Consider the following 24,642-nt stretch of genomic DNA (forward strand, 5'->3'; position numbering starts at 1 on the left):
AAGGTGGAGTAAGCCCGATAACCTTTCAAAGCCTTGAGTTCTTCAATACAGCTGTCCCTCGTTCCTTGGTGTTCATGGAGCACTGGTTTCAGGACCCCACCTCCCTTGCAGATGCTCAAGCCCCTGCAAGTATAAAATGGCACAGCACAGCAGACCCTCTGGATCCATGGGGTCCACATTCAACAGTTGGTTGTGTTCTCAGATGTGGAAGGCTCAGATACAGAGACCCCAATTGAACCTACTAGGGCTGCTAGAAGGAGCTACCTTCTTGAAGTGATGAGGGTGATGTCTGCCATGGACATGCTATTGTCGGTGGGGCTATCTGCATAATGACAGTGTCCAGAGCAGGCTGTCAACCCCGGCTGCAATTTGAATTGACTAGGGAGTTCCTGAAAAAGACCAGTGGTCAGGGCCCCATCATGGACCAGCAGGTCAGAACCCCTGGGCTGGACCCAGCATTGTTAGCTGGAGCTCCACGGGCAGTGGCTGAGGCCTACTGGCCCAATAGTTCCCAGGCTCCCTTCCTGGCCAGCAGTCTCTGACTTGCCATCTCTTCTCCTAAGGGCTCTTTGACTTTTCCCTCTGGGCATGAACATGGCCCCTTAAGGTTTAGGGGGAGGGACTTGGCACACGCTGAGGGCTCACCCAAGGGTCTCTGTTTGTTGGGCAACCCACCCCTTAGCTTCTTGTCCGTCATGGCCCCTGGGACACTCCTCTGGCCAGTCCCAGCCCAGGGCAGCACTGGACTCCTCTGCCCGCAGTCCTGCTGCTGCTAAGTCACCTCAGTCGTGTCCGACTCTGTGCGACCCCATAGGCGGCAGCCCACCAGGCTCATCCGTCCCTGGAATTCTCCAGACAAGAACACTGGAGTGGGTTGCCATTTCCTTCTCCAATGCATGAAAGTGAAAAGTGAAAGTGAAGTCGCTCAGTCGTGTCCGACTCTTAGCAACCTCATGGACTGCAGCCTACCAGGCTCCTGCACCCATGGGATTTTCCAGGCAAGAGTACTGGAGTGGGGTGCCATTGCCTTCTCCGGCCCACAGTCCAGCCTTAAGCAATTTGGGCTCAAAGCTGTTCTGAGCTCCTGCCAAAGAGTCCGGTTTTCCTTCCAATTTGTTCTCTTCATTCTCTGGCTCACCATGGGCTCCAAAGGGGGCTGTGGAGAGGGGTGGTGGCCTCAGGGTCTCAATGCTCAGGCCTCAATTCAGTTCAGTTCAGTTCAGTCGCTCAGTCGTGTCTGACTCTTTGCGACCCCATGAATCGCAGCACGCCAGGCCTCCCTGTCCATCACCAACTCCCGGAGTTCACTCAGACTCACGTCCATCGAGTTGGTGATGCCATCCAGCCATCACATCCTCGGTCGTCCCCTTCTCCTCCTGCCCCCAATCCCTCCCAGCATCAGAGTTTTTCCAATGAGTCAACTCTTCGCATGAGGTGGCCAAAGTACTGGAGCTTCAGCTTTAGCATCATTCCTTCCAAGGAAATCCCAGGGTTGATCTCCTTCAGAATGGACTGGTTGGATCTCCTTGCAGTCCAAGGGACTCTCAAGAGTCTTCTCCAATACCACAGTTCAAACGCACCAATTCTTCGCCACTCAGCCTTCTTCATGGTCCAACTCTCACATCCATACATGACCACAGGAAAAACCATAGCCTTGACTAGACGGACCTTAGTCAGCAAAGTAATGTCTCTGCTTTTGAATATACTATCTAGGTTGGTCATAACTTTTCTTCCAAGGAGTAAGTGTCTTTTAATTTCATGGCTGCAGTCACCATCGGCAGTGATTTTGGAGCCCCAAAAAATAAAGTCTGACACTGTTTCTACTGTTTCCCCATCTATTTGCCATGAAGTGATGGGACTAGATGCCATGATCTTCATTTTCTGAATGTTGAGCTTTAACCCAACTTTTTCACTCTCTTCTTTCACTTTCATCAAGAGGCTTTTACGTTCCTCTTCACTTTCTGCCATAAGGGTGGTGTCATCTGCATATCTGAGGTTACTGATATTTCTCCCGGCAATCTTGATTCCAGTCCAGCATTTCTTCCAGTCCAGCATTTCTCATAATGTACTCTGCATAGAAGTTAAATAAGCAGGGTGACAATATACAGCCTTGACTTACTCCTTTTCCTATTTGGAACCAGTCTGTTGTTCCATGTCCAGTTCTAACTGTTGCTTCTTGACCTGCATACAGATTTCTCAAGAGGCAGGTCAGGTGGTCTGGTATTTCCATCTCTTTCAGGATTTTCCACATTTTATTGTGATCCACACAGTCAAAGGCTTTGGCATAGTCAATAAAGCAGAAATAGATGTTTTTCTGGAACTCTCTTGCTTTTTCCATGATCCAGCAGATGCTGGCAGTTTGATCTCTGGTTCCTCTGCCTTTTCTAAAACCAGCTTGAACATCAGGGAGTTCACGGTTCACGTATTGCTGAAGCCTGGCTTGGAGAATTTTGAGCATTACTTTACTAGCATGTGAGATGAATGCAATTGTGCGGTAGTTTGAGCATTCTTTTGCATTGCCTTTCTTTGGGATTGGAATAAAAACTAACATTTTCCAGTCCTGTGGCCACTGCTGAGTTTTCCAAATTTGCTGGCATATTGAGTGCAGCACTTTCACAGCATCATCTTTCAGGATTTGAAGTAGCTCAACTGGAATTCCATTACCACCACTAGCTTTGCTCGTAGTGATGCTTTCTAAGGCCCACTTGACTTCACATTCCAAGGTGTCTGGCTCTCGATTAGTGATCACATCATCATGATTATCTGGGTTGTGAAGATCTTTTTTGTACAGTTCTTCTGTGTATTCTTGCCACCTCTTCTTAATATCTTCTGCTTCTGTTAGGTCCATACCATTTCTGTCCTTTATTGAGCCCATCTTTGCAAGAAATGTCTTTGCAGTCAAAGATGGAGAAGCTCTATACAGTCAATAAAAACAAGACCAGAAGCTAACTGTGGCTCAGATCATGAACTCCTTATTACCAAATTCAGACTCAAATTGAAGAAAGTAGGGAAAACTGCTAGACCATTCAGGTATGACCTAAATCAAATCTGTTATGATTATACAGTGGAAGTGAGGAATAGATTTAAGGGCCTAGATCTGATAGATAGAGTGCCTGATGAACTATGGAATGAGGTTCGTGACATTGTACAGGAGACAGGGATTAAGACCATCCCCATGGAAAAGAAATGCAAAAAAGCAAAATGGCTATCTGGGGAGGCCTTACAAATAGCTGTGAAAAAAAGAGAGGTGAAAAGCAAAGGAGAAAAGGGAAGATATAAGCATCTGAATGCAGAGTTCCAAAGAATAGCAAGAAGAGATAAGAAAACCTTCTTCAGCGATCAGTGCAAAGAAATAGAGGAAAACAACAGAATGGAAAGACTAGAGATCTCTTCAAGAAAATTAGAGATACCAAGGGAACGTTTCATGCAAAGATGGGCTTGATAGAGGACAGAAATGCTCAGGCCTGAAAAAGAGCAAAGAAAAACACATATACCCTGGGGCCACAGCCTAGTGGCTGTGCTAGAGGGTGGGACTGAAAGTCTAGGGTGGGATGGGGATCCTCTTCCTAGTGTGCCCCTCACACGCTTTCTATCATGTATGAGCTATCTTTACATTAAATGACTGCCTAAACAGATCAATAACCACCTATGGCCAGCCAGCAGAGCCTCGGGGTGGTCTAATTCTAACCACATCTGTATACAGGTACTTTGGCAGACTCCCATTAGCTGTGAAGTCCACAATATTCTGTGTAGGAATCAGTTTTAAGCCATGCTTTGTTTCTGAGCCAAACCTTGCTTGTCCCACCCACCCCTCCACATCATGGAGGTGAAAAGAAAAGGACCAAGGACAGATTTGATATTTTAAGTTCAACTGAAATCCCACTTCCTCCCAAAGGTCTTCGGATTCCGCATCCATGAAAATCTCTCCCTTCTGTGAAATATCCTTGATTGCCCCTCCACCGTGACTCACCCCAGCATCTACCTTGCTGTGGGCAGGCGGTGCTGATCTGCCCACAGCATCCCTGCATAATGACTGTGCTCCCTTCCACCAGGTATCTCCTGGAACAGGATTTCCCGGGTATGAGGATTGGGCCTGAGCCGACTACTGACTCCTTCATTTCGGTGATGCAAGGCGAGGTGGAGGGCATCATCCCTGGGAACGCCCTGGTGGTGGATCCTAAGAAACCTTTCAGGAAACTGAACGCCTTTGGCAATGCCTTCTTGAACAGGTGGGTACAGAGGGAACTCACGCATCCTGGGTGCTCTCTTTTCTCCTTGGAGTATGAAAGGGCAAGACCCTGTATCTTTTCCAAACCTGGAATCTCTCTTGATTGTCCCTTTCTTAGTGGGAATGAAACCACCATTGATTAGGGATATGGAAGCTGCTAACACTGGCCTGATTTCTCCTAATCAAGTTGGGGGAGGGATCCAACTAGTTAAATCCCATCTCTAATCCACACCTCCCTCCAGGAAAAGCAGAGAGGGCTGCCCTCTGTAGTTCCCAGCTTTTGCCTATCCTTTTGCCTGGCTGGAAGGGCTTTTCAGCCAGCTAGGAGGAGGCAGAGGAAGGTTCCTCCTGTGTTGGACATTTTTTTTACTTGATGGCAGGGACCCTGGACTTAAGGTAGAAGCCCTGGCTTGGATCACTGTGCCTCCTACTAAACTCACTATGTGACCTTGGACAAGTCCCCTCCCCTGAGACAAGTCAGCCTGTAAACGCCAGGGTCACTGGGTCAATTTGAGTGGAAGAAGCTCTAGTGGCTGCTCTTCAAGCTGACCCGGGCCTTTCTGTTACTCTGCTTACCTAGAGTGCAGGCTAATTCCCTGATCAGGCTTAAAATGTAGGTCCGCACCACAATTTTGCGTGCATATTGCATTAAAAAAAAATTTTAAGCTACTTTCTATAATTGAAGGCATTTTGAGTAAAGGTAAAGACTATGGGCGTTGGGTTAAGAACCCATCCAATAGCACCATGCTCTTAGGTAGATTACCTAACTGGTCTGTGTCTGACTTTTCCCATCTGTAAAATAGGATGAGAGTAAATGTCCTCCTCCAAGGCAAGAGGACTTTGTGAGAAAGTTGGCATTTGACACAGATATTCAATGATGAGTGAAGTCACATGCAAAGGGTTAAAAAAAAAGGACATTTCAGGAAGAGAAAACTGAAAAAAAATATGTATATATATATATGTGTGTGTGTGTGTGTGTGTGTGTGTGTATAGGCAGAGAGGATTCAAAGAACGTGGCTCAATGCAGGAACACTGTAACTTCTCTGCTGGAGCCTCCACAGCTGAATGACAGATGTATACATGAACTGTTCTCTGGGGACCGGCCAGGCACGTCCCCTGGGAGGAAAAACAAGGAGCAGGGCAGGGCAGGGCAGGGAGTTGAGGAGGCCCTTCCGTGTACCACCAGCTTCACTGCAGCCACGTACAGGATGGCTATACCCCAGGTGCCTGCTTCCTGTCCTTGTACTGCCCAGGGGTCCTATTCTCCCCCCGACATCTCCCTTCCCCTTCTCTGGGGGGTGTCCCAAGCCTTTTCCAGGCACCTCAGCCTCCTCTTGCAGTGGATGACCTTGCTTCCCGTTCTAGAGAAGATGGAATCCCGTATCCCTGGGTTCCCTGCCGTTGGTTTGGTTCCAGTCTGTCCATAAGTGGAGCCTGTTAGCATCAGTGCCCCCCCCCCACCCCCGCCACGCAGCCCAGGGATCTGCACCCTCTTTTACCCTCAGGTCTGCCGCTTCCCCACCCCCGCCAAGAACCCCCACCCCCAGCCATCTTCCAGGGACGGCTCTGTCAGTTACTCCTCTTCCTGACAGCTCCGCCCTCCCTTGGCTCCTTTACCGCAGGGAGCTATCTTCTTGAGAACCCTGCAGCAGGCCCTACTACCCCCTCGCTTTCCTTCCACAGCGTCTGGGCTTCACCTCCGCACTCCTTCCTGCCCCCCACCCTGTGGAACACAGCTTCCTCGTCACAGCTGCCCATGTGAACATTGTCCGTGACCTCTCTGTGATAAGCCGTGAGCACGTTCGGTCCCCACCCCACCTCATCTCTCAACCACCATCCCCTCTCAGCTCCTTGGCCTCCTCCTGTCTCCCTGGCAGACCCTCTCCAGTCTCCCCCAGCCCCCTTTTGCTCTGGCCCCTGTGACCTGGTGTCCCCCTCGGCTTCTGCCCTGCTCACTCCATGCACCTGGCCTGGGTGATGCTCACCTAGAGCCCTGGCCCCAAACACCAGCCCCATCTACATGACCTCCTGGTCACCAAGTGACAGCAACCCTGCTCAAACTGCTTTCAGCAAAATGTGGAATTTATTGAGGAATGCTGGAGCGTGCCTTAGAACCTATGGACAAGAATCTGGCTGGGCCCAAGGCATAGAGGGAACCATGGGCTTTAATAGGACAGGGGCCGCGCCATGGACTGTCTAGCACAGTGCCAGAAACACAGCACGTGCTTCGTAAATATTTACCAAATGGATCTGGAGAAGCTGACAACCACCGTATCAGATTGTATCACTCTTTTGCTTAGAACGTTCCAATGGATTTTTACCACCCTCAGTATAAAATCCACATTTCTTAACATGGCTTTCAAGGCCCTTATAATCTGGCCCCTACCTCCCTGTCCGGCCACGTCTCTAGCTGCTCCAGCCATCTGGTTCTCATCTCAGTGATAGTGTCCCCTGGCCTGGTGCCTACACACACACGTACGTGCACACACACACACACACACGCTCCCCTCGCCCCTCTTATTTCCGTGTGGCATCTCCACCTGCTTCTGTTAGTTTCCTAGGACTGCCAGAACAAATTACCATGAACTAGGTGGCTTTAAAATAAATATTGACTCATAGTTCTGGAGGCTAGAAGTTCAAAATCAAGGTGTTGGCAGGGTCATGCCCCGTCTGAAGCCCAGAGGGGAGAATCTTTCCTTGCTTCTTCTAGCTTCTGGTTACTCCAGGCATTTTGTTTGTATCAGAATAATTCCAATCTCTGACTCCATCTTTACATGGCCATCTCCCTGTGCGTATCTGTATCTTCACTTAGCTACACACATACACACACACACACGCTCACACACACATACACCCTGGCTTCCTGCCTGCACCCCTGTCCTCCCAGCAAAGCTGGTCACCTTTTGAGGTCTTACTTCAGGTTCTGTCTCCCCTGTGTGGCTTCCTGGACTCTTTCCCATGCATCCCTGGCCTCCTCACCTGACCTGCATTTCTGCAGCCACCTCACTGGAGAGCAGAGGTTCCCTTCCCTGTCTGTTCCCAAGACAGTGGGACTGTGAACTGGAACTGCGATGGTCAGACACCTTGTCGGCTTCCACCAAAAATGGCATTTAAGAGAGAAGGCTTGAAGCAAGAAGGATCCAGCTTAGGTTTACCAGTTTATATTTGGAGACTTTGGTATGTAACGCTGGAAATGTTTCCTTGCTTAAGGCTTGAGAAGGAAATGGCAACCTACCCCAGTATTCTTGCTTGGGAAATCCCATGGAGAGAGGAACCTGGCGGACTACAGTCCATAGGGCCACACAGAGTCGGACATGACTGAAGCGACTTAGCGTGCATGCACGCTATGCTAATAGCAATATTTGGTATTTGGACAGCCTCTTAAAAGCCCACATAAGCATTCCTGCGTGGTGTGGCCCATTCTTCAAGTCCAGTTGTAGTGTCTCCTCCTCCAGGAAGCCTTCCTTCCACCTTGGATCTCCTGAGTCCTTCATTTGACCTCTTGGGGGTGCTGGTCCCATGGTACCTATGTCCTTCTGCACACCTCCACTATTCTACCAGACTGTGCTCCTGGTGGGGCAGGGTTCAAGCACTGGACATCCTGGTGTCCCTGCCAGCAGGGGCTCACAGACATAGTCCTACAGCTGCCTTAGGATGCCCCCGAGAGCTTCCTCCAAGTACAGATCCTGGGTCCACTATGGGGGTTGGTCTAACTTGGGCTGGGAGTCTGCATTGGAACCTCTGCCCAGGGCAGGAGAGGTTGGTATGGGGCCAAAAGGAGGGTGCCTGAGAGGCAAGGGCAGAATGGCGGCTCACCACGGGTCTCTTCCCACCTATGCAGGTTTGTGTGTGCCCAGCTGCCCAACCCCGTGCTGGAGAGCATCAGCGTCATTGACACACCAGGCATCCTCTCTGGAGAGAAGCAGAGGATCAGCAGAGGTAAGCGAGGCACCTGGTAGGCTTGGCCCTGGCTCTGTGTTATATTCTTTTCAGAATGTTTTCCGGCTTCTATACCAGGATAGAGATTCCTGGGGCCTTGCTGTCTCCTGATGAGTCAGCACCGCCTCGTGTGCTATGTGGGGTGGTCCTAGGCAGGGGCTAGTACCAGAGCTCAGGTCCATTGTCACTCAGGAGCAGCTGGCCTCAGGCTTCTCATCTGTGAAATGGACATATCAGTGTCTGCCTTACTCGCCTCATTGGGTTTCTTCCTGGGCCAAACCCTGGCTTGTTCTAAAGGTCCTGCTGTCCCTGTCCCGGGAGCTGGCAGCTCTGCAGGGAGGCAAGTGCGGGCAGAGGACTTCAGCCAATAGCATGAGGATGACAGTGTGCTTTGGGGTGTGAGAGCAGGGAGCTGGGTACTTGAAAATGCTCATTCCAGCAGATGTGGGTGACTGCTCATTGAGGGAGGTCCCTGGTATGGGGTATCAGGAGCCTGAACTCAAGAGCCAGACCACCAGCGTTCTGAGCCTGCCTCTAACACTTCCTGGCAGGGTGACCTGGAGGGTTTCTTTCCTTCAGCCGCCTCATCTGTAGAGTAGAGGACATAAGTCTATCTACCTTTCTAGGGTTGTTTGAGGATTAAAAGAAATAACACAAGTGAAAAACCTCCTGTCTGGCTCATAGCAAGTGCCCGGTAAAAATGAGTTCTTACCAGTCATCACCACCACCAGCATCATCGGGTTTCTCCTAGCTCTAAAATACTAGATGGATACTGCAAAAGTCTTAAAGCTACAGCTTAGGATCATGCTCCCCCAGCCTCACCAGCCACACCAGACTGTGTGCCCCAGACGGCCCCCTACCGTTTCTGTGCTGATGCTGTATTTCTGGTAAGAAAAGCTGATGAAGCCATGCCCACCCCAGTCCTGGAGCTGGGAGCTGGGCAGGACCCAAACTAGCACTCTGAAGGCAGCTTCTGGGAAGGGAAGGCTTTGCACAGGCAAGAGTTCTCTGGGCAACCTTCGGTGATGACCCACCTTCCTTCCACACATGCCTGGGGTGAGGTGCATGTATGGTGGTGCAGGGGAGAGGCGGACATAGAACCAATGGCCTGGCGGGGAGGGACATCTCACCCCCTCCCTCTGGTCTACCTGCCCTTTGGAAGCACTCTGTTCAGGGCCCCAGTGGGGTGCAGGGAGCAACTTGGACAGCTGCCTTGCTTCTATTTGTTTCCCTAATTATTCCCTTCCTCCTGACCAGTCCCTACCATCACCCCTTAAGTCTTCCTCTAGGCTCATCCTGAGTTTAGGCCTAAAGGGGATTTACACAAATAGCCTGTGTCTCCTCGAAGAAGAGAGAAGACGAAGTTCTCCCCCTGAACTCCCCAAGCATTGGGTTCCTACAAGTACAGCCTGACCGGGGGTCCAGAGAGGATTCTAGCCTTTGGGTTTCCAAGGGTACTGGACTGGGAGTTTACAGCATTGGGTTTTTGAACTGTGGGTCTCAGTAGGTCACATTTTCCCCTGAGTCTTAATGTCCCTGTGAGTAGCAAAGGGTAATGATACCCATCACTTGACCTCATGATGTCCACAGACAGTAATGGAAACTTGAACATCAGCTCTGGAATGGAACATCAGAACTGGAGCTCACAGTGAGCTCCCTTCTTTCGTCTTTATCTGACACCCAGGGCCTCCCTATCAATAGGGCAGCAGCAGGACAATCTAGCAATACAATGGCCTTCCTTGCAGTTGTGCAGTGCACTGCCTATACAACTGTACATGGCAGCCCTGCTTCTAGAGATGCCTGCCTTCCTCAGCTTCTGTTACATTCTGTTCTTTTCCTATTCCTCTTTCTCCTGACTTTATCTTTGGACTTCAATGGCTTCTCTACAGTAAACTGGGGGCTCAGTTTTCCTGCTTGCCCTTCCTATCCCCTTCCCACCCCATGCCAACTGCCACCAGGTCTCGCCCCACTTCTGGGAGAAGTGATAGCCCAGTGTGTGTCTCTGCAGACCTGTTTGATCTCTGCCCTCCTGAGCCTAGATTATAAATGCAGCTGCTGGCAAAGTAGCCTGGGATAAAAACAAGAGCTGAGAGCTGAGCTGCCAGTCCTGCATCATCAGCCTGGGGCAGGGCTAACCTCAGCACTCCACAGAGACCAGGAAAATAGAGGGTGGGTATTGGATACCCTCAGATATCAGGGGCACCCCAGATAAGGAAAGTTTCTAGTATGAAGACCTCCCCCCCTCATCCTTCACAATCAGCCATAGAATTAGGTAGTTCAGTGTTTACCTGTATACATATAACCCTCTATCTATATACATCACACCTCCCTCCACACACCCACCATGCACACACACAGGTGCATGCACAGAACCAAACACTCTTCTGTGGCCTTTCGCCTGGGCTCTCAGAACTCTGGGTTTGGCCACAGTACAGATTTGGTGCTTCTTGCCTTCCTGCAGCCCAGGGTCAGGATAGTCCATGGATAGCCCAGCAGGTGCACACCAGACTAAGGTGGTAAGTCAAGCCTGAAATCCAGCCATATTCCGCTCACTGAGCCTCATGCCAGGTTCAAGGCTGTGTCTCACCAGGGAAACAGGGCATCGTCATCACATTTACACTGAGCCTCTTCTGGGCCGAGGCCTGGTGTGCCACCTCTCCCAGAGACCCCTCCCAAGCCTCAGACTTCACAGGTGGAGCACTCAGGCGCCAGGCGAGAGCTGGGTCAAGTGTGGTCCTTGTTCAGGGTGTGGCCCCTCTGCCCAGATCTGAGGGTGTCTTGTGTGCCTTGTGGGAGAGCCGGAAGCAGGGACGTCCGGGAACCTGAGCCCGGGAAGTCCTGGCCCACACTTGTCTCTGGAGGCAGATGCTTTGGGGTGGGCGGGAGAGGGGCAGGGAGGCAGTTGCTGGAAGTGACAGGATGTGTCCAGCCCGGGACTCATTGCTGGGAAGAAGCGAGGATGCAGCGGAAGAGGAAGGCTCCGGAAGCCTGAGTGTCCTCACACTTGGGAACCACATTTCCTGTCCACCTCCCAGCTAGAAACCCCCACAGGCCCCACCTTAGAAAAGCAACCCCACAGTGCACTGCACACATCACTCCAGCAGACCCCATCCTGTGCAGGTGAGCTCAGCAGGGCTGGAGCAGGAAAACACTTGCCCAGGTCACACAGCTGGGATGGGAACTCTGGTCTCCTGCTTCCCTGTCGAGTAGCTTCTCAGCACATTAGCGTGGCCTGCCTGCCCACGAGGAGCTCAGAGAAGAGGAATGGGGCATGCTGTCACCTGGAGACCAGGGAGCACGCTCTCCTCTGCAACTTTCCCCTGGGGACCCCGGAGTGTCAGGGCCAATCCTCACAGTCTCCCATCCCTGGCCTGTTCCTGGCGCCCTCACTTAGGGGCCTCCAGGCCCCCGGACCACATTCTGTACATACACACCTGTAGGGTTGTCACATGCCAGGGTGGAGTAGCAGAGTCCCGAGTCCCTTCAAAAGGGTGCACAGACACCATGTGGCCACCTGGGAGGCCTGGGACAAGGCTGTTCGACTGCTTTTCAAGGTGACTTCTGGGAGGCATGTAGTGTGGCCTTTGTCATCTTAACTGGTCCCACACTTTGCAAACTGATACCTTCTAATTTCTCTTTCTCTAAGATGTCTTTAAATCTTGACAGATTCTGGAACAGGACCTTTTATGTACCCACCTCAAATAAGCTCAGCGCCTGGAGCTCCAGCCTTGCGGGGCTCTGAGCCGAGAAGGGAACACAGAGGGGAGTGAGGATCTGGGTCCTAGCCCCAAGTTTACCCCCAGCTGGCTGTGTGAGCTGGGGCGAGCCCCTTCGCCTCTCTGTTCCGTCTCCTTCCCTGTTAGATGTGTCTGCCTGTTTACCTCCTGGCACACGGAGAGTTATGGGAGTCAAATGAGACTGTGTGGCTGAAAATACCAAGAAACATGCTGCCTTGTCAGCACCCTTGCTCTGCCTCTCAGGCTGTGAAGGAAGCTGGCTGATGACTAAGGAGTTGCTGCACTTATTGTTGTTTGTCTCATTGATTTCCTCCTGCCTGGAATTACTTAGAAATGCTTTCCTTCCAGTACCCTGGAGCCTGGGGTGGGGGGCGGGCCTGCAGGCTACCCATGTTCTGCTCCAGGGGCCTGCTCACCCACTCTCCCAGAGAAGGCAGACTTGCTACCTGTAATTCCAGGACGGCCAGCTTCACTATCAGTCTTCCAGAGCTTGAATCTCCCACCACCCACCAGTCCACATTTCATGAACGCTTAGCTACTGCAAGGACTTGAGAGCTCTGTTGTGGGTCTCTGAGCCGTTCCCAGAACCAGCAAGGGAAAGGGGGCTCGTCACCCCAGATGTCGCAGCAGAGCCTCCAGACTGAGTCTGGGCCCTCCCCATGGCTCTCTTGTAACCATGGTTCTACCATTAATCCCCCACCAGTCAGTCATTTTTATCCCCATTTTACAGCCGAAAAACTGAGGTTCAGACTTGCCTAAATCCACACAGAAACTAAATGGGAGAGCAGCCCATTCCCCTTTCCTGAATAGGTCTACCCCGTGCTTTTCTGATGCTCCCATTCCTGGATCTGCATAATCTCAGTCTACAAAACCAATTAGATACCCAGCCTGGAGCCCGCGAGGCTCTATAGCCAGGATCAGGGAGGCTGAGCTTCAGAGAGAGCCCGCAGAGTCATTGCTTGACTCTCATTTCCTCACAGCCACACCTGGGGAGGAAGCTTTCTCAGCATCCCCCTGCTGGTAATTTGATAGCCAGCCCTGCCAGAGCAAGCAGAATTTGCAAAAGTGGAAGGATGAAGAGGAGGCCTCCGTGCATCTGAAATCCTAGAAAGGGTTCCCAGAAGCCATCTGCCTACCCTCAGGCAGGAGCAGCCTTCATATGGGCACCCAGAACATCTAAGACAGCAGCCCCCAGCCTTCCTTCCCCCAGATTAACAAGCAAAGAGACCAAGGACCAGAGAAGGAAGGCTTCTTGCCCCAAGACACACAGCAAGTTGATAGCTGAGCAGAAACTAGAGGTGGGCGTGTCCAGACCAGTGCTCCTCAGATGACCCCTTCAGAGCACACCCAAGTCATGGGCACTCAGGCTTGAAAGAAGCTCCGCACAGAGGGGCAGAGCCATAGGAGCAGCCAGGGTCACAGGCAGTCTCACCTGCGTCCTCGTTGTTGAATGGATCCTCACAGCCAGCCTCTGGCAGGGTGTGGTGGGTTCTGTAAGGTAAAGGAACTAGAGAAGGCAAGGTTCGGAAAAAGGAGGAGACCAGCACTTGATCGGAACAGACCACCTTTAATGAGGCGAGCAGGGGCAGCAGTCAGATTAGTGAGCTCCTGCGCTAAGTCAAGAAGAGAGTAGGTATATAAAGAAAACACAGATGCAGAGATACATCGTTTTGAGGGGTCTGTTTTTCCTCATGATTATTTTTGATTAGTTAGCTTTCAGCAACTGGTACGAGGAATTCCTGAGACTGGCCAGAGACTGGGATTAGCTGGGAACTGAACGTAATCAATCTTAATGTCCATTCCTTTCTTTGGGGGAGAAAGTTCTTTATTCTGTATAGAATGGTGGGGAGGATCTGGAGGGAGTTTTAACTCCAGGCTATTTTGAGCCATGTAGCTTTCCTTCAGGTTCCAATTCAGAGACCAGGAAACTGAGGCCCAGGGATGGCTTATTCACTGTCCCTGGGATGTAAAAGGCAGAACAGGTCTCACATTTCAGTTCTGAGCAGCACATGCTGATAGAGCACCTACTGTGTGCAGGGGACCATGCTGAGCACAGGGAAGCAGAGGAGGATGAGCAGGCCCTGCCCCGCCAGCTCCCAATGCAACGGGGGGACAATGCATCCTGATGTTTCCCTGGGTCAGCCAAGAGGCCGGCACCTGCCTGAAGGGCACCTGACCCAGCTGTAGGGACAGGCACGGCCCTGTTCTGGCAGCACTGACTGGGGTCGTCCCTTTCTTGCCCCTCCCCACACGGGGTCCGGTCAGGCTTCTGAGATTTGCCCCACTCCCTCCAGGTCTTTGCAGCAGAGCCTCCTTGTGCAAGGCTACCGTCATTGTGGACTGGCGAGGGCTCAGAGGCCAGGAGCCTCTTCCCTGTAGCTTCACTGGCCCCTTCAATCTCCCTAGCCCATGGAGGGGTGGCTAGAGAGCTGGGCTTAGAGCCAGAAGACCTGCGTTCTGGTCCTGAGCCCTGGGCAGGCTTAGCGGCTTGCTTTGAGCCATGTCATCAAGTGTCCAGGACTAGCTGCTCTGACTGCCCAGCTGATGGTGAGCAGTTGCCACCAGCGGCCACATGAGGTGTGCTGAGCAGTGAGGGCTGAAATCTGCCTCACAGGAGGGAGGGACATAGGGAAAAGGCAGCCTGCTCTTCACAGCTGCCCTCCCCATAGCCAGCACCACCATAGCCAAAACTTTTCTGGCTAGATTTGGGAGCAGGCCTCAGCAGAAGGGCAGAGGCCGCTGAGCCCCACTGCCCTCCCCAGCCACGGCGGAGGGCAAGCTTGCTGGTTCCAGGCACTGCAGCAGCAAAGTCGCAACCTATTTTCCAGGTTCTTGGGGCACTGGGGCCCGGAAGTCAGTTTGCCTTGATTTTCTGAGACCTCTGCCCCACTTCCTATCTATGGCTCTGAGGGGCTGCCTTCTGGAGGTGAGGTGAGAGCCGCCCCCTACCTGGCTGTGCTGAAGAAGATTAAATATAGCCAGAGCCAGCCCTTGGAAGGGATGGGGGAGGGAGTGAGTGCAAGCTGCAGGCCTCCCTGGAGCAGGCGGGCATGGACCTTGGGGCTCAGTGGAGCTGCGAGTCCAGCCTGGGCACAAGAAGGGGAGAGGGAGGCAGGGGGCTCAAAGGTGCAGGACCACTGCCTGCAGGACTGTGTGGGGTGCCCAGGGCCCCATAGCCAGGTCTAGTCCTAAATACCCCCTCCCCAACACACACACACATACACATACACCAGCAATTGACTCTCCCCTCATCTCTGAGTCTCTCCTCTGGAAAGTGGGACTGTGCCTGCCTCACAGGGTGGTGTGGGGGTGAATTGAGGTCGTGATGTGAACTGAATCGAAGTCTGAGGCTCTAACAGTCTCTCCAGGGGATTCTGCTGAACTCACGCTGAGGACCTTGTTACAGGCGAGCAGAGCTGCTTGCCTCTCACTCGGTTGCAAGGCAGTTGCCGAATGACTCTCCCTGGTCTCTAATCTTCCTCTGTGAGGCAGGGCGGGAACTGCTGGATTTTTCCTTTTGGCTCAGTCTCCCACTCAATGGTGGCAAAGAGCTCTGGGACCCCAAGGTCTCTGCATGTAAAACCCTGTGGTGTTGGGAGCCAGGGTCTTTGAGCCCACCCAGAACCTAAGGAAGGGCTCCTACCGCCCTGCCAGCGGTGTGGCAGTGGGGAGCGACAGAAGGCCCAACACTTCCACCTTTATCCCAGCACTGCTGCTCCTGGGCTGTGTGCCCTCGAGCAAGTCACTTCTTTACCTCTCTGAGCCTCACATCCCCATCTATTGCCCTTTGTATGGAAGAGGAGACTGAGAGGTGAAGCTGCTTCCTCTCTAGCTGCTAGGTGAGCTGAGCATCTCTGGTCCTTAAAAATCTATTAACTAGATACTATTCATATGCCCATTTATAGATGGAGAAACTGACTCAGAGACAGTCAGTAACTGGGCCAGAGTTTCAAGGCCAAATAGTGAAATGATGGAGGAGCCAGAGTTGAACCCAGATCTGACTCCCGAGACCATGTTATTTCCACTGCACCGCCGCCTCACCCCAAATCCCTACCCTTCACCCCAAAGGCCCCACCCCCTGACTCTGCTCTGCCACAGGGTACGACTTTGCTGCTGTCCTCGAGTGGTTCGCCGAGCGGGTGGACCGCATCATCCTGCTCTTTGACGCCCACAAGCTGGACATCTCCGATGAGTTCTCAGAAGTCATCAAAGCCCTCAAGAACCACGAGGACAAGATGCGAGTGGTGCTGAACAAGGCCGACCAGATCGAGACGCAGCAGCTGATGCGAGTGTACGGGGCCCTCATGTGGTCCCTGGGGAAGATCGTCAACACGCCCGAGGTGATCCGGGTCTACATCGGCTCCTTCTGGTCCCACCCGCTTCTCATCCCAGACAACCGGAAGCTCTTTGAGGCCGAGGAGCAGGACCTGTTCAGAGACATCCAGAGTCTGCCCCGAAACGCTGCCCTGCGCAAGCTGAATGACCTCATCAAGAGAGCCAGGCTGGCCAAGGTGAGGCTGCCTCTAGGAGAGGGACAGCATGGGCAGGGCCGGTGGTTTGGGGTTGAGGTCAGCTGCAAGGGGAGAGGGCTACTGCCTGCAGCCCTGAGCTACTGTCTGCCCATGTGAGGATGTCCGGTAGTCACTGCCTTGTGAGCATCAGCCATGCCACTCGGAGGGGGTGGGGCTGGGTAGTGTGGTGCTTACGATGACATGCCCTGGCATCAGATGGCCAGATTGGAGTCAACTCCATAGTTTACAGTGTGATCCCAACCTCAGCAAGGCCCTTAGTTGCTCTGTGCCTGCTCCCACATTTGTGCAATGAAAGGGTTAGAAGATAACATAGAATAAAGATGGCAAAGCCCTCATCACAGTGCCTGGCATCCTCACAAGTGCTTTGTTCGTGTCAGCTGTTGTTACTGTCTTCCTCATCAACATCATCACCAGAATTACCATCCCTATTAGTCTTGACCTTAACCTCCTCACAAACTCCCCTTCCCCCAAGATCTAGTGAAACAGCTCAGTGCTGTAAGCAATGGAAGAGAAAGAGGATGGAGACAAATTATTTCAGAAGTAGGAGCAGGAGGAAGAGTTTGTAGAAAAGATGGGGTGAGAGGTGCCCTGGAGGGAAGGCAAGAACTTGATCTTGATGGTAAAGGAAAGAACTAGAGGTCCTAATCTGAAGGCTTCTCCTTGCCCCTGTCATTCAGGTTCACGCCTACATCATCAGCTCTCTGAAGAAGGAGATGCCCTCCATGTTCGGAAAGGACAACAAGAAGAAGGAGCTGGTGAACAATCTGGCTGAGATTTATGCCCAGATTGAGCGGGAGCACCAGATCTCACCTGGGGACTTCCCCAACCTGAAGAGGATGCAGGTAACCAGGGTCTGGGGGCTCCAGGAAAGGGACGAGCTGGCTGAGCATCTCAAACTGGGAGTAGACCACCCTAGAATGTTCTGGGGAAACTCAGCCCAGAATCAACAGGCAGGCAGGTAGCCCTGGGTATGCCCTTCCTGCTGGGCTGACACTGGCCCAACAGGTGCCAGGCCTGGGCCCTGGGAGAAACATGGAGCCCTGGTGCTCGCAGTGGGCAGTGGTGTTAGAGGGGGCTCTGATACCTCCAGCTTATGACCTTCTCCTGTCCTGGTCACCACCGGTTTGGAATCCCCACCACATCATGTGAGACAGGACAAGTTGCCTGACAAACATGCTCTTGGCCCTTCATTGCTTAAGTTTACTGCTGAGATCTGCCTTGGCAGTGATTTGAATATACGCCACCGAGAAGCAGAAGTCTGCACAGGAGTTTGTCATCTTTGGGTTGCACCATGGGCGCCTCTCTTGGGCCAGGGTCAGCCACACATAGTTTCTTATGTCCCCAAAAATAACCCTCTGGGGGAGGCATTTCATCCCCCTTTCACAGGTGAGCAAACTGAGGTTTACAAATGTAATTAACCTGCCTGTGGTTTTAGTAATGTTTACATAGGCTGCAAATAGAAACCCCAGGAGCTGTCCAAGGTCTAAGCAAAAACCTACCACACCCTGCTAACTGGATCCTCTCTAACCTTCTGTCTCTTGTCTACACGTTGAGGGTACAAAACACCACTTTATATGGATATTGTGAGCAGAAATCAGGTTAATGTTTGTAAGGCAGTTAGCATGGCCTGGTACAGACTATGCTGTTTAAATGCAGCAGCAAGTTAGGTGAGATTTCACCAGTAGAGGAGGCAGGGAGATGACCACAAGGAACCTACCTCTACATGATTTTTGCAACTTTCCATGATTCTGTAATTATTTAAAAAGGAAATGTTTTCAAGAATTAGGGGATTAGGAAAAATAGCAGATGTAGTAGTAATATTGTTTTCGCTCTTGTTGCTCAGAGGGTTTTAGAACATTAGTGTAGTCCCAAACGTATGCGTTTTTGCTTTCCTATCTAGGAAAAGAAAAACAGAGACATCCAGAGTGTGCAATTGTTCATATATCCATTCATTCCTATAACTATCCACATCGAGCCAGTCACTTGTTTCAGAATTGTTTTCACATAATTTGGGCTTCAACTTTCAGTTTCTCTTTCTGTTAAGAATTTCATGCTGTTGCTGCTAAGTCACTTCAGTCGTGTCGGACTCTGTGTGACCCCATAGACGGCAGCCCACCAGGTTCCCCGTCCCTGGGATTCTCCAGACAAGAACACTGGAGTGGGTTGCCATTTCCTTCTCCAATGCATGAAAGTGAAAAGTGAAAGGGAAGTCGCTTAGTCGTATCCGACTCTTCGCCACCCCATGGACTGCAGCCCACCAGGCTCCTCCGTCCATGGGATTTTCCAGGCAAGAGTACTGGAGTGGGGTGCCATCGCCTTCTCTGAAGAATTTCATGATCTGTAAGCAAATTTTGGGGAAGATGACATTTGAAAGGGATCATATGACTTTTTAATGTGAGGAATTCTTTTGCAACACAGATGGTTTCACCTTCTCGCTTGTTTGCCCATCTGATGTCAGGTTCTATTAGGGATACTGGTTCAGCATGTAAATAACTGTACTGTGGGGACATATATGTGGGCTGATGGGAGTACTCATTTTGACCCCTGGAAGACACTGGGACCCCTAGTTGGGAGCCCACAAAACACACCTTGACATGGACAGGCTGGGAGAGGCAGGAACCAGAGAGGTTGTGCCCAAGGGCAGGAGAAAGGGCTTGTCTGCTCCACCCTCCACATCCCTCCCAGCCCCACCCTGGAATGGAGGTGAGGATGCCCAGGCTCACACTTGGTCTTGAAATATAGCCGTGGGTGTTTTCTAAATTCTTCTGTAGTGTGCTTGTCCTGAGACTGTCCCCTGTAAACTGGCCTCCTCCCAGTGTCCTGAGATTGCTGTGGCCAGAGCCAGGGTGGGAGCTGGAAACTCTCATCTTGTTGTTATAGCGGCCAAGGAGAATCTGGGGATATTTGAGACCTGGGACCTTTAAAAATGGCAAAGACATGCAAAGCAAAACACATTTCTTTTACCACGTAGTGTGGTGGTCATGGGAAGGCAAGGAAGGGAGCTTTTATAAAACCTGCCTACCTGCTCCTGTCTGCTGAGTCAGAACCCTCAGGGAAAAGCTGATCATTGAAAAATTTCTCCAGATAATCCCTCAGGCATCCTGATTAAGAACTACTGGCTTGGGAATGACCTTTGGCTTCTACTGTGATTTATTTCTCATTGCCTGTACCTCCCTTTTTCCTTCCTGAATGGTGATAAAATGTGATTCCCCACTCTCAGAAGGTCATGAGGAAGAGAATGAGCTCATGTAGTGGAGTGTGTTTTCAAGTGTAACCCTTATTGAAGTAGGGACCCACATGACTCAGTCTCAGAGGGATGGAGCATTCAAGAGCCACTCACTGTTCAATCAATAGCCAAAAGGAACTTAGAAATTTAATGACTGTTGTCCCTTGGTATGCACATGGCATTGGTTCCAGGAACCTCCACAAATACCAAAATCCATGGATGCTCAAGTTCATTATAATATAAAATGATGTAATATCCATAAAAGCAGAGCCCTCAGATATGGAGGCCTATTTGCTTCCTAGAGCACTAAAGGAATCCAAACAGATCAAGGTGAAGTGAAAGTGAAAGTCACTCAGTCATGTCCGACTGTTTGCAACCCCATGGACTATACAGTCCATGGAATTCTCCAGGCCAGAATACTGGAATTGGTAGCCTTTCCCTTCTCCAGGGGATCTTCCCAACCCAGGGATCGAACCCAGGTCTTCAATTGCAGGCAGATTTGTTACCAGCTGAGCCACCAGGGAAGCCCAAGAATACTGGAGTGGGTAGCCTATCCCTTCTCCAGCAGATCCTCCCAACCCATGAATCAAACTGGGGTCTCCTGCATTACAGGCAGATTCTTTTCCAACTGAGCTATCAGGAAAGCCCCAAACAGATCAAACCAGTTGTTAAATCTCTTTCTTCTCCAACCCCTGCCATTAGCCTCTCTCCTGAAAAATCCACCAAGAGTCAATGTATCTTTTGTCTCTTTCTCTCATATCTTTTCTGGGCCCACTGTCTTCTGTCCTCACCTTTTTTCTCTCTCTCTTCCCAGGACCAGCTACAAGCCCAGGACTTTAGCAAATTCCAGCCCCTGAAAAGCAAGCTGCTGGAGGTGGTGGATGACATGCTGGCTCATGACATTGCCCAGCTCATGGTGCTGGTGCGCCAGGAGGAGACCCAGCGGCCCGCCCAGATAGTGAAGGGCGGAGCATTCGAGGGCACCCTCCACGGCCCCTTCGGGCACGGCTACGGGGAGGGGGCCGGGGAGGGCATCGATGATGCCGAGTGGGTGGTGGCCAGGGACAAGCCCATGTATGATGAGATCTTCTACACCCTGTCACCGGTGGATGGCAAGATCACAGGTGCCAATGCCAAGAAGGAGATGGTGCGCTCCAAGCTGCCCAATAGCGTGCTGGGCAAGATCTGGAAGCTGGCCGACATCGACAAGGATGGCATGCTGGATGATGAGGAGTTTGCACTGGCCAACCACCTCATCAAGGTCAAGCTGGAGGGGCATGAGCTGCCCAACGAGCTGCCCGCCCACCTTGTACCCCCCTCCAAAAGGAAGGCCACCGAGTGATGGGAGGCGAGGAGGTCCAGAGCAGGCAGGTGTTAGAGGAGATGGGAGAGGCGATCTCTCTCTCACACACACACACATACACACACACACACGCACACACACACACACACACACACACAGATGTTGAGACCGGCACTGCAGATAGGAGGGAACAAGGATCGCCAGGTTTCCAGGATACATCTCCAAGTGCTCAGAATTGGCTGAAGCACAGAAGCACCCAGAGTCCCAGGAGTCACGCCTCAGTCTCCATCCCTCTTTCCCTCCCTGGTCCCACTGCCCGGAGACCCACCTTCTCCTGTGGAGGCCGTTCACTTGGCCACAGATGGCCCACCCACCTCCAGATTCCCCAGACCCAGAGCAGATGGAAAAGGTTTTTCACTTAATAGACAATCCACTTTTTTCTATGCTTTATCCCCACCTCTTTGACTTGCTAACATGAAATCTGCTCTGGGGCCAGGAGATGGGAGGGGAGGGGGCCTCTGTAGGGAGGGGAGTGAAGGGGGAAGCGTCCTCAGGGAACCAGGCCCCAGACTTGAAGAGATGTAGCCACAGCCATGAGCCCTCTTTCCCATGCTGAGGCTCTGACTGCCTCGGCAGACCTGGCTTAAAACTTGCTTGCGCTTCCTCTCAAAGAATCCCGGAACCAGAGGGAGAAGGGAAAAACTTGGCAGGAAAGAAAGTGAAGAAATTGTCCTGTCATCTGTTGCTCTCGTAGCCAGTCAATGGCGGTTTTATCCCACAGACTTTGTGAGATTCCTGTTTTTCCCACCTGGCCTCTGTGTGGGTGCTTGTACTTGACACATTTATCCATCCCTTTTGAGCGCCAGGAGCTGCATCCAGCGCTTCATATATCTTATTCCAAGTTGTCCTTAACCACTCTCCAAGGAAGTCTGTGTTAGCCCCTCCCATTTGAGCCTGAGACTCAGTAGAGTTCAGGTGACCCTCCCAGGTCACACAGCTCACATGTGATGGAGCTAGGGCCACAGACTCTGCCCTCTGCTGTGATGATATACAGGATCCCTGTGTTTCTGGCTAATGACAAACTGTGAAGAGTTAGCTGAGCACGCAGGCCCCTCACGGGCTCCCAGAGAAGGCTGGCAAGGGAGAAGGGCCCGCCAGCATTTGGTGGGCCGTCAGTCTGACCATCTGTCACAACACAGAAGCAAACCGTGCCTTCTGGCGATGCGCCCCATGTTCCCAACCTCACAGAAGCCCAGCAGCAGCAGCAGGAATGTGAGCTGGCCTGTTGGGTGCTGTTTGCCTCTGACTCTGCTCCGCCTCCCACCCCGCAGCCTGAATCATCCCAGCTCAAATGCAGCCTCCAACTCTTCTCAAGTGGGACCTCCTGCTGACTGTCGAGAAGGCCAGTTCGAGAGGTCTGAGGCCATGTTCTCTGCAGGACCCACGACTCTGCAGTGTCTGGCAAATCCCCACCATTCCTGATGCCCTACAGCCGCCCTTACAGTCTCTCCCTCGGCTTGCTTTGTGGCCACTGAAGCAGTCCCTTTGTACGCTATACTCCTACTGTGATGGAAAGCAAAAACAAGTATAAGTTATTTTGTATCTATGTTCAGACTATATAGAGAATATTCTCTGTATCTACTATGTGCTTACTACTGCAGTACACTTGTCATTAGTATTCATGTTAATATAGCACATTTATCCTTTGGTATCTGCTTGGCCATAGAGCATGATTCCGTGGGAGGCTGACGGAGAGGAGTTGGGTTCTTAACTCGGGCATCTCTGGCAGAGGATCGGGGCCACCCATAGCCAGCGTCCGCAGGTAGCGTCCCATTGGCCTGGTACTTCTCCAGGCCCACTGACTACCCAGGCTCTCCCAGTGGAACCACCCTGCCACTCTGGAGGGAAGATGGTCCCCAACTCTTGGGCTTCCTTATGCATCCACACATTTCTCTTTCTCATGAAATGAAGACCAAAGGAAAACCAAGGAACAGAGGTCCAGCCTCCTCTAATTCAGGTGCCAAGCCCAGCAGAGGACCATTTCTCAGCTCTATGCCTTTATTTCAACTGAAGAGGAATGGGAAGGACAGCAGAGTGAGGGGAGGTTTCTGTCTGTATTTTAGGTGGAGAGGGGTGTCTGTTGGTCCCCTCACCCCACCTTTGGAAACACACATGTGCCACTTTCCTGCCCTTCCTTTCCCTGAGTCTCTCCCCTCCCTTCTTCAAGGCTCCACCCCGGAGAGATCTGGCAGGCATGGGAATTCCATGTTGACACTTCTCCCATCTCCTGAGAAAGAGGAAATGGTGTTTGAGCCTTCCCCCCAGAGATGAGGGGACAGATGGGGAACACTTTCTCTGGGGCTGTCCCTCTGCCCCTGCTGCCTGGACCTATTGACCTCTCGCAGTCTCTGGGGGCTTGGGGAACTCTCCTGCCTCAGCCTGGAGAACATTTAAAGTGGAGGGCAGAGACTTGTCATGGCAGTCTCACCGGCAGGAAGCCCTAGAGGCCCCACCGGCCTGGCCTGCCATTCCCCACACTCAGTCTGGACCACAGAAATGCTCAGATGGGAAGAGCCACACCCTATACCCCGTCCCCAGAAAGCCTGTCCTGGCACCTGAGTGCTCAGTCTTGTACGGGGAACACTACTGCCATAGCAGGGCCTGGCCTCAGTCTGCAGAGTGGTGAGAGGTTGCCCTGCATCACCCCATTCCCATCAGTCTCCTCTGTTCCAGGAGCAGACATTTGTTTACGTGTTAGCTGATTAGCAGAGCCATGTTGGGGGAACAGACTTATTTTCCCTGTGAGATGCTAACTAGCCTCTGTACAGATTCAGTCTTACTCTCTAATTTGTCCATCCATCCATGCCTTTATCCATCCCTTTTTCTGTTCAGAAGACACTGAGAATCTCCTGCAGAAAAGACCCCAAGATGAGATTCAGACATCCATTGAGCCGTTCAAAAATACTGAATACATGCCATCTGTGTGTGGGGGCGGACAGTTCTAGGTGGATCAAATCAAATCAAGTTCCAGCTCTCAGAGAGCTCACAGCCTAGATGGGGAAGTGAGACACTTATACAAATATCGATAATACAATGAGGGACTATGACAGGTGCTGGGATGAGGGTGGGCAGTCAAAGTGGGGGCTAATGAGAGTCAAAAATGGCCTCCAGTAGTGGGGGAGGGTGGAAGGCGGTCAGAGAAAGCTGAGGGTGAGCGTGGAGCTCTTGAGCTGAACCCCAAACCTCCTGGGGTCTGCCTCTCGGGCCCATCGTCTCCCTTCTCTAATCCAAGGAAGACAGGGTTTTTCTACAAAAATAAACACATAGCATTCCCAGCCCACAAAATCATGACAGACTCAGAAAAATTGATGTATTTGAGGAAAAGCATGATGAGAATTTTGCCCCTGGGGACTGTGCTGGTTTTCCACGGGCCATTTCAAGTAAAAATTTTATCAGTATCTTTAAAGTTGAAATTTTCAGTGCTCGGAGGGACAAAAAAAACGATAATAGGGAACGTCAGCAATCCTAGTTGGACCATGAGGGAAACAGGAGGAAGTAAGGACACAGCTCTCCCCATCTCCCTGTGGAGGTAATCAGTGCTCCCCACACTGTGGTTCTTGGGCCCTCTAGGCACAGGAAGGACCGAACTTTCTACCCCTTTAAAGTTAGGCTTTGGC

General features: G+C 51.7%; 1 protein-coding gene across 2 annotated transcripts in view; it reads left to right on the plus strand.

The window, feature by feature from the left end:
• EHD3 (EH domain containing 3) overlaps positions 1-22,676 on the plus strand; it is a 32,472-nt gene extending 9,796 nt beyond the window's left edge. Inside the window, exons 2-7 of one of the 2 annotated variants that reach the window (XM_069580333.1) lie at positions 4,053-4,229; positions 8,070-8,167; positions 16,003-16,415; positions 17,114-17,278; positions 20,477-21,029; positions 22,297-22,676. In XM_069580333.1, the coding sequence (XP_069436434.1) occupies positions 4,053-4,229; positions 8,070-8,167; positions 16,003-16,415; positions 17,114-17,278; positions 20,477-21,004 (1,381 nt within the window). In that variant the 3' untranslated portion in view covers positions 21,005-21,029; positions 22,297-22,676. Of the gene's footprint in view, positions 1-4,052; positions 4,230-8,069; positions 8,168-16,002; positions 16,416-17,113; positions 17,279-20,476 lie in introns of both variants that reach the window. The other variant, XM_069580332.1, reaches the window with a different exon arrangement.
• Positions 22,677-24,642: the final 1,966 nt, after the last annotated feature.

The sequence above is a fragment of the Ovis canadensis genome, chromosome 3 (assembly GCF_042477335.2).
Source record: "Ovis canadensis isolate MfBH-ARS-UI-01 breed Bighorn chromosome 3, ARS-UI_OviCan_v2, whole genome shotgun sequence".
NCBI classification, from domain to species: domain Eukaryota; kingdom Metazoa; phylum Chordata; class Mammalia; order Artiodactyla; family Bovidae; genus Ovis; species Ovis canadensis.